This window comes from Papio anubis, chromosome 18 (genome assembly GCF_008728515.1).
Source record: "Papio anubis isolate 15944 chromosome 18, Panubis1.0, whole genome shotgun sequence".
In the NCBI taxonomy this organism is placed as follows: domain Eukaryota; kingdom Metazoa; phylum Chordata; class Mammalia; order Primates; family Cercopithecidae; genus Papio; species Papio anubis.
In genome coordinates, this window is record NC_044993.1 from 28,041,603 (window position 1) to 28,059,683 (window position 18,081).

Here is an 18,081-nt window from a genome sequence, read left to right on the forward strand (position 1 = left end):
AGCAACGCGATCTTTCTACCAAAATCTTGGTTTCAGTTTAGCATTAAGAACTACAAAACATTGAAAAAGCCATGTTTGAAATAAAGTATAGCATAATATTTGAGTCAATTATTGAATAACCCAGAGTCACATTTTCCTTGACTAATGATTCCTAATGTCATTTTTATTGTTATTATTCCCATTTTTTGGCCATAAAGTGCAGTTATAAACTGAAACAATTAGCCATTTGCTTTATTTTTATTTGCTGTTAGTCCTAAACTTCGAAGCATATACTATACACCTTGACACCAAGTAAAACATGTATTTTACCCTAGAGAACAGTGCAAAGGAGTTGTATTCCTACAATTTATAGGCCCTGTTTTTTGTCCAATAAAATTCTTGGGACACCAGAATGTGTCTGGGTTCATCGTCATTATGTTGAGCTGGAATTAAGCAGAACATAATTTGTTATACTTAACAATGTTTGCGAAGAATTTGAAATTGCAAAATTGTTACAGTAAAGGTGATTGGCAAATTGTGAATATGCTGATGTTGCAGGATCTATTCATGGATGCATGTGCCTAGTAATTTTAGAATAGATAGGAAAGTGAGTGCCTGCCTGGTTTACTAGAAAATATGGGGGGAAAAAAGGAGCCAAGTCCCATTAGATCAGAATTCGAATGTAAAAACCAACACAATAGTTTGAAATAAGAATATACAATTAAGCTTGTACTGGAATTCTGAAAGAGTTCACTGGTGCCAGTTTGTCTTCTAGCTTATTTTTAAAAATCTTCATTGCCTATTTAAAGTTATATTTCTTTTGAGAAATGTGTAATGCAGATGTATACTGTCTCTTTGAACAGTATACATTATACAACTTTGAATAATGTATACAGTATACAACTTTGAAGTCGATAGACTTGCATTCTTGAAATCTGAAGTATTGTGATTCACCAAAAATTGGACTATAAAGGTGCTAATGCACATGGGCTTCTGGCTTATTGAAGGTGGCTTCTTTTTACCTAGCTTTACTTACCTAGGTCATCGACCAAAGTCTCTCAGAGTTTTAGGAAATGAAGAATTAATGTCAGACACATTGTCAGTAATGGTGCAATGGGATAATTTCAAATTGCTTTTAAGTGGTTGGTAGGGGCACAATTAGATTCAGTTATCTATTTATACTGCTCGAATAATTTCTTCTTCTAAATATAAACACAAGTACATACATATGTATTGGTGCACATATTTCTTTACATGCCCACCTGCCTCATAGCATAAATTCATAATAGAGAGCCTCTAAGAATGTCCTAAAAAATAATAAACCTCACTTTAACCACATGATCAGTAGAGTAGCAATGCTTTAAAGTGAAATCAGAAAATACTCTTTGTGGGGATTAGTGCTAAATTATGCTTTATAATGTCTCCTTGGACTAAACAATGATTATTTCTAGTTCTTTACATTTCACACTCTGTTGCAGAGATGATAAAATATTCCTCCCAGATAGAGATTGTGTTCGATGTCGCCTTATCTGCCACCAGCAGAGGCCCGATTAAGTGGCTGATTAGTATGCAGGTCATGCTGTCACTAGTAAAATTTTATTATGACTCTGAAGTGAAATTTTGATGGCACAATTCATGACTGTGAATATTTTGTGAATTCCAAGTGAAATGAGCAAAACAAAACAAAACAATAGGATATTAGATTCACTGAGCTTGTATAATAAACAGATACCAATAAATGCCCGTAAAATTTACAGGTTGAATCTGGGGGACTGGAGAGTGATCCCATTAAGGCTCACAAATGGGTTTAAATGCACATAACTTTCATCCATCAGCATTATACTCATTTGTTCTTGCTGCTGTGGTCATTAGTGAGAAGCATTTATCTTTGTCATTTCTTAACAGCCTCTGGACTTTGAGACCAAAAAATCCTATACGCTAAAGGTAGAGGCAGCCAATGTCCATATTGACCCACGTTTCAGTGGCAGGGGACCCTTTAAAGACACGGCAACAGTCAAAATCGTCGTTGAAGATGCTGATGAGCCTCCGGTCTTCTCTTCACCGACTTACCTGCTTGAAGTTCATGAAAATGCTGCTCTGAACTCCGTGATTGGGCAAGTGACTGCTCGTGACCCTGATATCACTTCCAGTCCTATAAGGTATTTGTTTTTTAAAAGGAATACTGGATACTGCAAATGACAAGCAGATCAGTGCAAAATGCCTTTGCATGTACTTTCTGTGTGGCCGCCCTTGGGACTATGCTCACATCACCAAATAATGTTGGTTAGCCCATACTCTGTGTGTGTGTGTGTGTGTGTGTATGGTGTGTGTGTGTATGGTGTGTGTGTGTGTATGGTGTGTGTACATGCGCATGTGTACCTACTAAGTGCTACACAGAGCCCAGAGCCAGGAATATCAAGATGAATTCAGCTATTCCAGCTCTCAGAGAGCTCTATGAAAATGCGGAGTTGCAAATGTTTGCAATACATTTGGGTGGATCTTGTCATTTTTATGTTTTTGTTTGTTAGTGGTTTTTTTTGTTTGTTTGTTTAGCTTTGGGGAAGCATTGCTAGTGTATCCTCTGTCTCTTTTGACAGTTATGGTGAATTATATATTAGAATTTAGAGGTGTGAGACCACTGTGTCAATGCATTAAGAGGCTCCTATCTTATTTCTGCATTTGGTGTTTGCCTTTGAAATTATCTTTTTATCACTTCTTGGACATTTGTGATAGGTCAGCATATCTGGTTTGTTGTCTCCTAGATAAAAATCTTTCTCTGCATTTCAAAAATACCTTTTGTTTATAGTTTTTCTGCTCAAAATTTTTCCCCAGGATGAGAAATAATTCTTTATTAAAGCTTTTCTGCCTTTGCTTTAGAAATGAAGCTCAGCTTGATTTTTTTTTCTGTTGTACCGTACACACCTTTTTCTCTTTTTCCAGTCACCCAAATGACAGTACAGGTTCTCCAGCTAAATAGCTTTCTCCTGAAAGCACAGTGAAAATCTATAACTTCTATGCTGATCTCCAAGGGTGAAGTGTTTGCTAATGATGTGTTTGAATGTGAATTTCAAATATTGTCTTACGAATATTTGTTGCAAAATCAAGGAGACAGAGAGTGAGAAGTAGATGGAGGAATACAATTTTAAAGAATTGTTCAGTTAATTTCTGAGTTAGATGTCAGCTCATACCAAACCCTTTCAATTTACAAGTCACAGATAACTAGGGCAGATATGCTTCCAATTACTTCATTTGGGGAAACCCTGGTAAAGTGAGTTATCTGTAGGTTTATTTATTCAATTTTTTAAAAAAAGTATTAAATTCCTGTTACTCACAAGGGTGCTGAGACTCTGAGGCTGAGATTAAAACCTTGCAGAACAGTCAGCACCCCAAATAAGTTGAGTTTGTACAAAAATTATTTACAGACCCAGAACAGCACTTTTTGTTTTTAAGTACAAATCATTTCTAAATTCAGAACAACAAATAAGACTGCAGCCAATAAGGATACAAAGAAGGTTTCCTGCAGAAGAGTCTAACCTCTAAGAAGATGAAACTTTACCTGGGGATTTGAGAAATGGTCCATTGGCCATTCTCGGTTTTAAAGAAATTTCACAAACTATAGACATACACAACGGCCCATATTTGGTTAAGAAAATTGTATCTATTAATGGGCCAGTGTTGAATGCAATGGGAGGAATATCCAAAAATATTTACTTTGGCATGAATTTCCTGAAAATATCGTGAAATTATGCAATGGCTTTATGCTGGAATGCTGACATGAATGGGGTAAACGATATTTGTGGAGTGGATGAATCTGCCCTGTTTTTATGTTTCTCAATTACCTCTGAAAGGAACTCAAAAAGGAGTCGTTGCCACATCCTTTACATCCCCAAGCAGAAGACAGAATGTGAAGGAAGTGAGTGAGATCGGTTCCACTGAGAGACTGATCAGAGAACCAGTTTTAGTGCTTGATTTGACAAGGTTTCTACTCTTGTCAGCCAGGAGCATGTAAGGGCTCCAGAGTCTGCCAAGCCAAGGATCCTTAGGGAAAATAAGGGTTCAAATATCAGCACAATAATATAAGCTCCCACCACGGAATACATGGTACCAGTAGGAGTGGACTGGCTGTGCAGAGACATGATCTCAATCATCTAGAGATGAGGCTTGAGGAACTTTTCATGCCACAATAAAAGTAGCATCTTATTGGCAGAGCTAGCTATAAATCCAGGTGCACAGTTGTCCACATATGGCTGCACATTTTATAATCTATTCATTGTCCTGATGTAAAAATGGAGATTTACTGATACTAATTCCAGTTCACAGGAAATCAAGCGAAGATTCTCATTGTAGCTGCTAGTTATTATTATTGCTATTGCTACTTTTATTACTGTTACTGGTAGGAAAGTTTGTGTAGAGGAAGCTTGAGGCTGTTTAGAAATAACTGTCCAGCTTAGAAGCATTTCATTTTCAGACAAGCTAAAGGGGATTTGAGAGTGTTTTGACCAGGAAGAGATGGACAGATAAAGCACTATTTGATGACACAGGCCTATCTGTGCTTCTGATAGATGTCAGGCAAATGCTAGTTCCTCCGCATCTCTGGTTCTACCCAAAGAAGGGACGAATGCTGTTTCAAAGCATTTACAGCAGCCTTTGATGTGTCATTCAGAAGGGGGAGCCCACACATTTTTGATTAAACCTGGCTTGGCTCCATGAGATGAGAACTCAAGAATCACAAACCATATTTTTCAACATCTGTTCTGCATTTCTACAGTCCTCTGCCCCCACCTCCACCCCAGTTGGATCTGGAGAGCAGCTTCCCTCTCTCTATGCACAATTGGTTAATTTCAGAAGAAAATTAAATTTCCTGACTAGCCAGAGCAATGCGTAGCTCCTTATGAGTCTAGTGGACAGATTTGGAGCCATTTAACCTTTTTAGACAGAACCAGAGGACATGGATATTCAGGGAATTACTGCGTAACACATAGCTATGCATTATTTTCTCTTTAGGACTGTTCTATTTTATACACTGACAAGAATGTATCCATCTTTTAGGATAATGCTTAATTTGCTATCCAGCAAGAAGTAGGCATTTATCCCAGCATCTGCCATGCTAAAAAATGCAGTTATTTGTTGGTTGGTCAGCTTCTCATGCAGTTCAATTTCTTTTTAGAGCACATTGTCAAGCTAGAAATAACATGTATTTTTGAATTCTTATACCTAATACTATATCTCTATCTGTATGTTTATGTCTGTATATTCCTTTCGAGGGGAAAATGAACAGTGACATAGAGAAAAATCCATCATCTTACCCTCTCATTTGTAGGAACATTAATTAGTTCCTTGCTACTTTCTGCAATACCATGTCTTTCAGTAATGTAAAATAAAGGTGTGTAAATTATTGAAAAGATGACGTATTTTGAACTTAGGGAGACTAAGGTTGAAATCATATCACTATTGCTTCCCAGTCAGAGAACTAGTCCCTGGAATCCTCTGAAATTCAGTTTTCTCCTCCGTATGGGATAATATCAACTTTCTTGCAGTGTTAATGAGATGATTAAGTGACAATATTAAATAAAATATGTGGTAGCTAGTAGTGTTACCAGTTAATAAAAGGCAAGCCACCATAAATTTCACATCTTAAAAGCAAATTAAAAACCTAAAACTTATTTTAGTAGAGATTCACCTAGGTGGCTGACTGTGTGCAGAATTCTGTTTTTTTTATTTGACAGTTATATGCTAAATAGTCTAATTAATATCATTTAGTCTAATTTTTTTCCCACTTCTGCTATGGGTGTTGTTACTAGTGAGTGCTTAGTATATGTCAGGAATTGTGCTACATATACTGATTTCATTCTCTAACACCTCTAGTCATCATGTTGCAGGAGTTTGCTCCTCAGTTCAGCTAAAGCTGGGTTCTTGTCACATAACCAGGAAAATTTAGGCACGAGGACACGTTGAAAGGTGAGTAGGAGAGGATTTTATTGGGCAAACAGAGAGAGGAAGAAGAAAAAAAAAACCAAAGCAAAACAGAGAGAGGAAGAAGAAAAAAAAAAGCAAAGCAAACCATTGCATAGTTTCACTATATTTTCAGGAAATTCATGCCAAAGTAAATATTTTTGGATATTCCTCCCATTGCATTCAACATTGGCCCATTAATAAATATAATTTTCTTAGCCAAATGTGGGCCATTGTGTATGTCTATAGTTTGCAAAATTTCTTTAAAACCGAGAATGGCCAATGGACCATTTCTCAAATCCCCAGGTAAAGTTTCCCCACCTCACAGATTGAATCCCCGGGGTCACGACACGGGAAGTGAAGAGGCCAGGCTTCTCCCCCTGCCCGTGGCTCCGCCCTCTTCCCCCAGTGCACATATAGGCATACTCAGACACAGCCCTGGGCAGTTTCCTCATCTGCACAAAAGCATCTGATGTAAACACTGGTGGGGCAGGTCGGAGATTCTCCAGGTACCTTTTATCTATTTAGGCATTTGGCTGTCTCAGTTACACCTATTTAAGAGATGTGAAACCTGAGGATTAAAGAACTAACTTGCCCAGTATCACACAAATAGTTAGAAGTGGAACTGGGGTGTGCACCTGGGTCTTATGATGGTGCCTTGGCAATCCACAGTCCTTTCTTTTCCTTGTGATCTCTGTAACTCCAATTGTGCCTATGAGCTTTAGCTTTAGGATGACTGAGTAGGACCAATTATAATGGAAATAATTGACTACTCATTCTCTAAATGACCTCACTGAATATCAGGAAAGAAGAAAAATAAACCAAATCTGTGGAATTAACCAGAGTATAAATGCTGTGATCTTTGCTCATCTGCCTAGCCACCTGATATGGGTTTATTACCTTTGGCTGTGAACCAGATTGTGATGGGCAAGGTAAGGGGGACAACAATGTTATTTTTATTTGATGAATCCAACACCATGCTAAGCTCCTATTATATATTATCTCACTTAATTCTTACAAATGACACCAAGAAATACTCAGTATGATTTCAGTTTTATAAAGAAGGAAACTTAAAAAAGGATAAGCTTCCTGTACTTGGTGATATATCATGTAGAAGCAGGACGAGAGGTTAAATACAAGTTTCTGCTTATCATTGGCCGCTATACCTATGCATGCTCTTCTAGATTATGGATTCTTGAAAGTGGAATACGATGATGACAGTCGGTGTTTACTGAGCCCACACTTTGTGACAGACACTCTGAAAAGTTGTTATATGCAGCAAATTATTTATATTTAAGGTAAGCATTCCTAGCCCAGAACAGGTATTAAAAATAAGTCAGTTCTTTCATGTAAATCTGCTATGGCCCATTTTATTTTCTCATCTCATAAAGTTATTTCGAGTGTGTATTGGGTGTACCGTGGCTTTGAGATGTGATTGTTTCTAAGGAAATAACTTTCTGTTGTTTCCCAAGTGTTCACCTTGAATGAGGCTGCATGAGCTGCTTAAGTTAAAAGTGGAAATGATGGCCATTCAGCAGGCAGAGTAGGAGGTCAGCATATAATCATTGTGGCCACAGTGCTGTGTTTTCCTAATTCCTCTCTTGAATATAAATACCCACTCAACACAGGAGCATTGCATTTTTTTTTTTTCCTACTGGTATTCTGGCATTTCTATAATTCACCTGAGTTACCAGGGTGGCTGTTCATCATCAATTCTCCTGAAAACACTCTTTATATTCATGACATCTAAGGATGCTAAAGTGAAAATATTTCATACTGTAGAAAACTTGGAATTAATTTAGATAGTAGACGGTGTTTTGATTGATTCCCTCCTCAATCTTGCAGTAACTCTCATTTTTGGTGAAGAGCGTGTGTGTGTGATGTGTGTGTTTGTGTGTGTTAAGAGCACTTAATAAGAGATCCACTATCTTGTAACAGTTTTAAGTGCACAGTATAGTATTATTAACAATAGGTGCGACATTGTACAGCACATCTTTAGAACTTATTTGTTTTGCATAACTAAAATTTTATGACTATTGATTAGCAATTCCCCATTTTCTTTTTCTCCAGTGTCTGGCAACCACAATCCTTCTCTCTGATTCTTTGGATTTGACTATTTTAGATACCTCATAAAAGTGGAATCATGTAGTATTTGTCTTTTCGTGACTGACTTATTTCTCTTAGTAGACTGTCCTTAACATTCATTCATGTTGTTGTGTATTGCAGGATCTCCTTCTTTTTAAAGGCTGAATAGTGTTTCAATATCTCTCTATACCACATTTTCTTTATCCGTTCATCAATGAATGTTTAGGTTGTTTTCCCATTTTGGCTATTGTAAATGCAGTGAACATAGGAGTGCTAATATCTTTTTAATATCTTGATTTCGATTCTTTGGGATAAGTACTCAGAAGTGAGATTTCTTAATCATATAGTGATTCCGTTTTTAAGTTTTTGAGGAACTTCCATACTGTTTTCCATAACAGCTCCACCATTTCGCATTCCTATCAATGGCGTATAATAATCTAGTATTTTTAAATAATTAAAACTTGTTTCATTTAATTCTTGCACTGTCATGGCCAGATAAAAATTTGGTTGTCCCCAATTTGAAAACAGCACACTGTTTCAAAAAACTCACTATACCTGCTAATTCAACTAACGATAATTAATTCATTAAGTCACATATTCAGAAACTCATTCGTTCACTCATTTACATTAATTCATCTAGTCATTTATCTATATTTTAACTGACGTTTTGTCCAATTATTACATTTTGTAAAGAAATTTCTAGAAAGACATAATATCTGTCTTTGTTGGCTGAATATCCCCAGAAAACCAAAGCCCTTCACAGTTATCTAACTAGTCTTTTTTTTTTTTTTTTTTGAGCTAGAGTCTCACTCTGTCACCCAGGCTGAAGTACAGTGGCACAATCTCAGCTCACTACAACCTCCGCCTCCCAGGTTCAAGAAATTCTTCTGCCTCAGCCCCCTGAGTAGCTGGGACTGCAGGCATGCACCACCATACCTGGCTAAATTTTTGCATTTTTAGTAGAGACGTGGTTTCACCATGTTGGCCAGGCTGGTCTCAAACTCCTAACCTCGTGATCCGCCCACCTTGGCCTCCCAAAGTTCTGGAATTACAGGCGTGAACCACTGTGCCCGGTCTTATCTAACTAGTCTTTTATACATGCTATCTGAAAATGGTAAACAAAATAGAATTGTAGAGCTTTAAGGTCACATGGAGGAAAATATTTCCTAATGCATTTTGAATAGAAGTTCATAGATATCCAAGGATGCCAATAATGTTAAAGTGAAAATATCTCACCCTGTAGAGAACCTTGTAGTAATTTGAAGGGTAGATTTTATTTATTGTTTTCTCACATTTTTATTCTCCCTTCATTTTCTGTCTCTCTCTCTCTCTCCTCTCTGACTATAAAGAAATTATTTGGGTAAAAAAAGGCTCCTTCTTTTCCTTAGAGGAATAATAAATAATATGTGATGCAGGGACCTTAGAATTCTGGAACTAGCAGAACTCAGATAATATTATTTATTAAAGCAGTTAGAGCAACCAGTGGAGCAATTAGAGGCAAAAAGCTGAAAACTTGTAGATGGAATTTTTGATACTCAACGTGCATGCGAGAAAATGTTAAAATGGTTTCTTTAGGCATAATAACAAAAGCTAGAATGAAATTAAGCAGTGAGAAAGAAACAGTTGGAGTTCAGTGAAATATAATAACTGATTCATAACTAAGGGGTTTATTTCATTATGTGTGGCTCTAAATAGCATCTTCACTTGCAGTTGGCTCACAATTGTATCTTCCTATAAATTTTCCATACAGAGGCTGCAAACCAATGTTTACCAAAACATTTTTTTATGATATAAAAGTGCATTTATGCCATTTAAATTTGAAAAATAGATACACAGTCTTTCTCCAAGGGCAGGGACTCCCTAATGGAGCTCTAATAATCACTACTGGGACTAAAGATAGGGAGACCAGGTCACTTTGAATTCCAGGGTCTTTGCTATAGGACTTCACCAGTGAGTTGCACCCTCTGAGGGGAGAATGTAAGTAGCATCTTCGATTTTGGAACTTTGTGTTTTGTTCTGCGCAGCATCTAAAGTATGCTGAGAACCATGCTGATGTAAAAGAGGGCACTCAGGCTCCTGTCCTGATCTGTCCTCTAAATTCCAATGCACTGAGCAATGAAAATATAATGACGCTTTCTGCCAATAGACTGTGTTGCCTATGACTGCATAATTTTCACCTTTTTTCTTTTCTTTTTAAAATTTTACTTTAAGTTCTGGGATATATGTGCAGAACATGTAGGTTTGTTACATAGGTATACATGTGCCACGGTGGTTTGCTGCACCCATCAACCCATCATCTAGGTTTTAAGCTCCGCATGCATTAGCTATATAGTGCTCTCCCTCCCCTTGCCCCCGACCCTTTGACGGGCACAGGTGTGTGATGTTGTCCTCCCTGTGTCCATGTGTTCTCATTGTTCAACTCCCACTTATGAGTGAGAACATGTGGGAACTTCACCTGTGTTTCTTTCTAAAGAGCTTACTAAAGGGACAAAAGTCCATGATGTTAGTGAATACTTTGACTCCATTACACTAGGCCAGGGGTCAGCCTGTGGGCCAAATACAGCCTGCTACTTCTTTTATTTTTTTGTAAAGTCTTTTTTTTTTTTTTTTTTTTGAGATGGCGTTTTGCTCTTGTTGCCCAGGCTGGAGTGCAATGGCTCGATCTCAGCTCACCACAGCCTCCACCTGCCGGGTTCAAGCGATTCTCCTGCCTCAGCTTCCCGAGTACCTGGGATTACAGACATGGGCCACCATGCCTGGCTGATTTTGTATTTTTAGTAGAGATGGGGTTTCTCCATGTTGGTCAGGCTGACCTTGAACTCCCGACCTCAGGTGATCCGCCCACCTTGGCCTCCCAAAGTGTAAGGATTATAGGCGTGAGCTACCACTGTGCCCGGTCTAGTAAAGTCTTATTGGACCACAGTCACCGTCATCCTTTTATGCCCTACAACTGCAGAGTTGAATTGCTGTGCTAGAAACACTATGGACTGCAAAACCTAAAATACGTTCTTTACAAAAAACTTTGTCACCCCCTACACAAGACTGATGGAGGTTTGGTTTCCATCAGTAATTTGAACAGTCAGCTCCCATATCATTCCAGGATTTTACTCTGTCTCAAAGCTCCCTGAAATAAACTTCTCAAAATAATTGAAAAAATTTTAGCAGTCAAATAACTTTTTTTGTATTAGGATCCAGCTGCCTTTGATGAGAATTGTCATTCCCATCATTGCCTTAGAGCCCTTGGAATCTTAGTACTCATGGACCCATGACAGCATGCACCCATGTTGAATCTGCCAGAAAAAGCTGGCTTCCTCAGCGTAGCTTTTGAGGACATTTTCGTAACCCTGATGCAGGATGCAATGGGTACCCTGATAAATACTGTGATGCTTCGCTGCTAAGAGTGAGGAATTTGTTTCCTTCATGGTTTTATTATAAATCTGTGGGTTTTTTTCCACCTGTTCCTTTTCTTCTTCTGTCCTCAGTGATGGCTATAATACAGGGTTTGGAATTGAGGCTGTCGACCGCCTTAGCCAAACCCTAGTCTCTGCACTTTAATCTCTTCGCGTATTCTTTGATTTCAGTAGCATTTCTCTGCCTAAATGAACGAAGTGGGAAAAACAAGAAACTGACATTGAATAGATTTGTAGTGTGTACATGAAACTCAAATATGCATTCTTCTGTATGACACTAGGTTTTCAGCAAAGGATATGAAAAAATATTTTATGTATCTTTGTTCATGCATATTTAGCATTTTAATGCAGTTCTTTTTGCGTATATTTCATTTACAATTTGTAGCATTAACTCCCTGAATTACACATATTCTTATTCCCATTAAACAAATATGTTACAGGTTTGAAAGTACATGGAGTCTGAAATGAAAGCTGTTTGCTAGGGATTACCACCTGTGAAAGGAAAGGAGCAGGAGCATGATAGACAGACAGTGAAATGAAACTGCAGCTCAGTCCAAGCCAAACCTTGGCCCAGACTGGTGGGTTCCTTTGGAATTAGTGTTGCTCGTCAGAGGAGTCCTACATCATGCCAAAATGGTAGGACCTTTATACCTCTGTTTGCTTAGTCTTCAGATAACCTCTGGAAAGGGAATTTTCTGAAACAGAGGTGGACCCTAAGTAGTGGGTAGCGGGAGACTATCTCTTGACCACACCCTTCACATCTCTGGCACCCTTCCCTTGAAGGGCAATCTGCACAGCAGTTCTTCATGCCTATAATGCGTATGCACACTGAAACTCTGTAGTAATGAAGTAATTTTACTGAATTCACACCACCAGCTGTCTACCTCCCAAATCCACAGTGGTTACCATATTGGATAGCACAGGGCACACTTCTCAACCTACAATGTCTTCCCTTGGATAAATACATATTTGTTACACGTTTTGAGATGCAAAACTCATAGTGGAGAGTTAAGCTGTCTGAAATATTATCAATGTCATATACTAGACCTGGCTATTAGTTATAAATAATAATCAAATTACATGTATTAGTAAAATATTTTAAAACTAGTAATCTAAGGTGGTAAAAATTGCACAAGAATCTTGAGAGAGAAACAAAAAAGAAAGTGCTGATCTAGGGTTTAAAATCAGCTTTTTTTCTGATTGGTGAAGCCTCTGTATTCTGTAGGGAACAAAACTTAATAATAATGCTTATATTCTGAGAGAAACAAAGATGCTTGTGTAGGCTGAGTCATGATATCTGATATTATTACACTCATAAGGCAAAATAAATCCTCTATTTTGCATCATGACAAAGGGAGATTGACATCCTTATCTGATGTTCAAATATTTATGGGAGTCATTTTAACTGCACCTTTATTTTTCCTTATATTTCTACATTCTCATTTGGCATGATGTATTATACAACTTTGCTTTTGATAAAGGACAATCAGATTTGACTTAATGTTGCAGAGGAAAATGTAGTAATGCATATTTTAAGAAGACAGCACAGTAGAAATGGAGAACTTCCATTTTCATTCATTTATCAAAGGCTTATTAGCTTTACCCCATAAGTATGAAGTCTGCTTCCTGGGGGATGGGACGGGTCTAGCCAAAGTGCCTTTGAAACAGGCAATAGGGGACAAATCAAGTTTGGGATGATCTATTGAGGTTCACACCTTCATAGTAAAGGAGAATACAAATTATGAAAGTCCTTAAAAAGGGTCAAAGTCATGGAAAATACATTTAATGGCACAAAGCTCAGGAAAATACCTAAAGCCCCTTTCGAAGCCAAGGGTCTGAAATTGGACAGAACAAGTATGGAAGGGGAACAGGGTATAGACTATGGTGAAGAGAATTGTCTGTTTAATGGCAAAAGAAGACATATTTCTGGCTAACCTCTATTGGACATCAAATACATGATCTTGGGTTTTGCATTTGTTTAATTGTACAAGACCAGGTGAAACCACGTGGGTAGACATTGCGCTTAGGAATAAGTATTTTTTTTAAAAAATATTTTTGTCCCCAGAAAGAATTACATCTGGCAGAACACTGGAATGATGTGTTTATCCTATTACTATAGTGTATATCGTGTGTAAATAAGCAAGCACATCATTTGAATATAAATGCATCTCTAGTTTTAAGGTTGAGAGACCACCAGCCTAGGCAACATGGTGAAACCCCCTATCTATAAAACATACAAAGAAATATCTGGGCATGGTGGTGCATACCTGTAATCTCAGCTACCCAGGAGGCTGAGGCAAGAGGATCACTTGATCCTGGCAGGTGAAGATGGCAGTGAGCTGGGATCGTGTCACTGTACTCCAGCTTAGGTGACAGAGGGAGACCTTGTCTTTGGGGAAAAAGGAAAAAAAAAAAAAAAAAAAGAGCTAATAGACCATATCATGCTCAACAGTTCATTTCCAGTATTTTCCAAACTCCTTATTATTTGCTAAATGAACCTTAATATCCAATTAAAATTTCAAATTATATACACATTTATGACATTTTACAAAACCTAATTTGACATAGTTATACAGTACTTTAAAAATTAATTTTGGTGTGCATGCTTTCCTTAAACATTTTTTTTTCTATATTGTAAATGATTTTTACCAAAATGGAAACCACTTATATAATCAAATATCACCATCTGCATAACTTTCCAACATTTAATAAGAGTTTATTATGTGACAGATACTATGGTCGAAATATTATACATGTTTCTCTTACTAACTTTATGACAGGGGAAATGCATGTTATCCCCATTTTACAACTATAAACATTGAGAGACAAGAAAGTCTATAATGGGCTACTCCACTAGATTATAGGAAGGATTAAATGAAAAATTAATATACAGGATTTAGCAGAAAGGCCAAGAATTAGGAAAGATTCAATAAGTGCATTAAATATATTATTAAATATCAATACTGGATCTGGTCCTATGGTCTGGACTGTTACATTGTAAGATGCTTTTTCTATACTTCATCATCTCTATTCTGTTATCTATTAGTGTTTATCAACCTTGACTCTATTTCCTGTGGAGAGAAGTATGACAGGCACGATCAACAGCTCCAAAAAGATGTCATTCCAGAGAGGGGAAAGATTCTCTTCACTTCTAGATTGTCCTTGGCATTGCTGGGTCAATGTGGACCTGTGGACATTCATAGAAATTGATTGGGCTTCCTGTGTCCTGGGGGTAAGCCGTGAGGATCAAGGTCATCAGGAGGGCTTTGGTGTGAGAGAGTTTATCCTCATAACTTGTAACCTCCCGTCATAGAGAAGCACACACAAGAGATAAATCTCAGATAGCCACCAGAACTTCCAGATTCCATGTATTTCTAGAAATATTTAGTCATCTTTTGCTAATATTTATGTGAATATTTCTGATCCATTTGTTGTACTTGAATAATTACATAGGAATGGGTAAAAGAAAACAAGACAGAACTATTTTTAACTTGAAAAGCAATATAGATTAATTGAACATGTTACAAACATGCTATAGGAGTGTTTTTTCAAGACCTCTTCACTTCCTTTGCTTTCCATGTTCAAGTAATCACTATGCCTGGTTTATTTTACTTCCTAAGCTCAAACACCATCATCTCTAACTTGAATAGTGATAACAGCCTCATTTGCTCATCTCTTATCCTTTGATCTCCACACAGCTGCCAAGATGATTTCTACCTCAGTTTCAACCTGTGCTGCCCAATATTGTGGCCACTAGCCAAATATAGCTCATTGAAATTTCAGAAAAATAATTTGAAGTTACCGAAAATTAATTTAAATAAAATAAAAATTTTGATTTCTCAGTTACAGTAGCTAGATAGCTAGGGTGAAATAGCCACATATAGTTAGTGGTTACCATACTGGATAACACAGAGCATATTTCTACTACCATATAAAGTTCTATGCAATTCAACTGTGGTTTAGATCATGTCACTTCTGAGTTTATATCATATCACTCCTCTTAATATTATGCACACATACAAACATGATAGTTCTATGATAGTTGGCACTAAGGGGCAGTCACTAAAACTTTGTTGACATTAAATAAAAAATCAAATTTGCAATGTAATCCTTTCACAGTGTGTAAAACTGCATTCCGTTTTTACATTTTTTGTTACCACATCATTACGTTTAGAATTCTCAGTAATGCACTATTATTTTCCTGGCTCCAGGGGAAAAAAAGTTCAAATTTCTCCAAAAGTATTATGTAAATATTGAAGAACTGATCATGAGTCAAACTGAATGTGGGGTTTACTCTGGAGCATTTTCTTTTTTTTTTTTTTTTGTTCCAGTGTTACATAAAATTATACATGTGATTATAGTTTTATTATGTTATTTTCTGAAAGTGTTTGTGGAACAAACTATAAAACAACACAAACACACTGAAGAAATGAGACCTGAAATGAATTGACATAGATTTGGAATCTGAGACTTCTATATTTACCCTAAATAATGTACAAGATACGTTGATCATGTTGAGTGAATTTGCTTCATCCTGTTGGTGCAAATAGCAAGTAGAAATATCACAAAATCATGACTCTCTCCATGTAGAGCCCACACACCAGAATCTTTCAAATATGTTTGTTGTTTTAAAAAAATCTGGATATTTGGCAGTGTCATCTACAAGTAATGATAAACACTCACTGTGAGGCCACGTTTTAAAGTACAAGGAAATCTTGAATGCGTACTCTCACTTGGGGCGTACCTTAACCTTTTAAGGCAATCCTATTGTTCTCATTTTTTAGATGAGGTAATTGAAGTGCAGATACATAAATTGGCATAGCACAGAAGTTAGGAACAGAAGAGTTAGTCCCTGGAAAAGTCATCAGATGTTTCACACAAATTGCAGTAGAAAGAATACAGTTCAGAATAACTTTTTTCACCTATTATTCATTTATCTGTTATGGTAATCAGTATGACTGCTGTGTACATTCCAGACTTAATTGCAGTTTGTTCGTGTTGTACTGGAGTCACAGGGAGTAAAAATGAAAGATCCACGACATTCGAAACTCTGTTCTGAAAATGTTGGAAGTGTTCTGCGTGTATATTGTCACAGATTGATGTTTTTATTACAAAAAAACAAAAGTAATAGAGTGGGAGATGGAGGCTTTGTGTGGATATGTAGCATTGGGTATGGGTTGACTGAAAGGAGGTAGGAGATGCTTTAAATAAATATATGTTAACAACAAAAAATCTAATGTAAGTCCACACACACACACACACACACACAAAGAGGTGGAATTTTTGTGCCAAATATCAGTATGAAATGTATGCAGCTGGGCTGTGATAATTGAGGAAATGTATTACTCTGGTGAAAGTTTCTATTTAATATCAACAGTAGCAGCAATGCAAAAGTATGTTATTTCCCCAAGGCAATAATATTCAGTTGGCCATTTTGACTTATTGCCAACCACTACACCGGTGTATTTTCTTAAATTTACTGTTGATCTCTGCAAGCTACTCTGAATTGAATGAACTGGTGACATCAACTTGTGTCTGTGGTTAGTGTGCTGTGTATTAAATTACCGTCTTTGAACCAGGTGCTAAGCCATTAGGAATTTTCTTGAATTTTTATCCTCAATTCCACAAAGTAAAGGGATCAATTTCTTAGCATTTACTTCCAAGAAATACTACTGTGGATTAGAGGAATGGTGATATTAAAAGCCAATCTGGATACTTGTTGGATTAAAAATGAAAAGGTTTAAATAAGGCTCTTGTGAATATTGGTTATCAAGGACAATGCAGTTTCTATACTGTATCTATTGCAGTAGAAAGGGACTGTCTATTTCTAAAACTTCCTTCCTTAGAATTGATATTAACATGACCCAAGGAGGCCATTTTCTCACATGCCACCTCCCATTGTGTTAATGAGAAGTTTCTTCTTACTGTGGCAGGAAGATGACTCTCCAATGTGCATGCTATTCTTCTCAAAACTAGCTCTTCTGTCGAAAGCATTTCAAATAATTCTGCAAATGAGCAGCAAATCCAATACATGCACAATTCTCAACAAATTAGAACAGAAACTTCAATTCTAAAGATAAAAATACTAGATTTTCTTTAAACCTAAAGTAAAACTCATTGCGCTTTTCAATATGAAAAGGATCCAAATTAATGTTTTTCTTTCTCTTTTTCTCTCTGATCTATTCCTTTTTTTATTTCTCTTTTTCTCTCCCATCTATTCCTTTTCCTCATATTTTTAGTACTATATTTCACACAAAATAATATTCCATGCTTAATAATACGTCCTTCTAGCAAGCCTTTTTGAGTAACGTCAATAATTATGCGACGCTATATGAATCAAACATTCTTTCTTTGTGCTTAAAGAGCAAAGGTCAGGCAAATGTTTATACAAACATGGGAGAGAAAATCTTTAAGAAAGGGTCAACCAGCAAACTCTAGGGCCAGGTATAAAAGGCTCCTGTAGGTAAGATGTGAGCAAGGAAAACCAATATAGCTTCTCATCTCTTTAAGTCTATGCTCTATGGAGATACCTATAGTAACAGATATTTTGAAAATAGTAAACTCTGGTATAGACAAACACCACGAAGAATTTGGAAATACTTCTTTAGTGTCACATAAAGAATCTTGTCTTTCCCGAAGCTACTAAAACATGTGA

At 36.9% G+C, this 18,081-nt stretch overlaps 1 protein-coding gene across 3 annotated transcripts in view; it reads left to right on the forward strand.

The window, feature by feature from the left end:
• The window catches only part of CDH8 (cadherin 8), a 410,980-nt gene that overhangs the window by 215,349 nt on the left and 177,550 nt on the right, over positions 1 to 18,081 (forward strand). For all 3 annotated transcript variants that reach the window (XM_031658175.1, XM_031658177.1, XM_031658176.1), the window contains exon 7: positions 1,885 to 2,138. In XM_031658175.1, the coding sequence (XP_031514035.1) occupies positions 1,885 to 2,138 (254 nt within the window). The remainder of the gene's footprint in view (positions 1 to 1,884; positions 2,139 to 18,081) is intronic.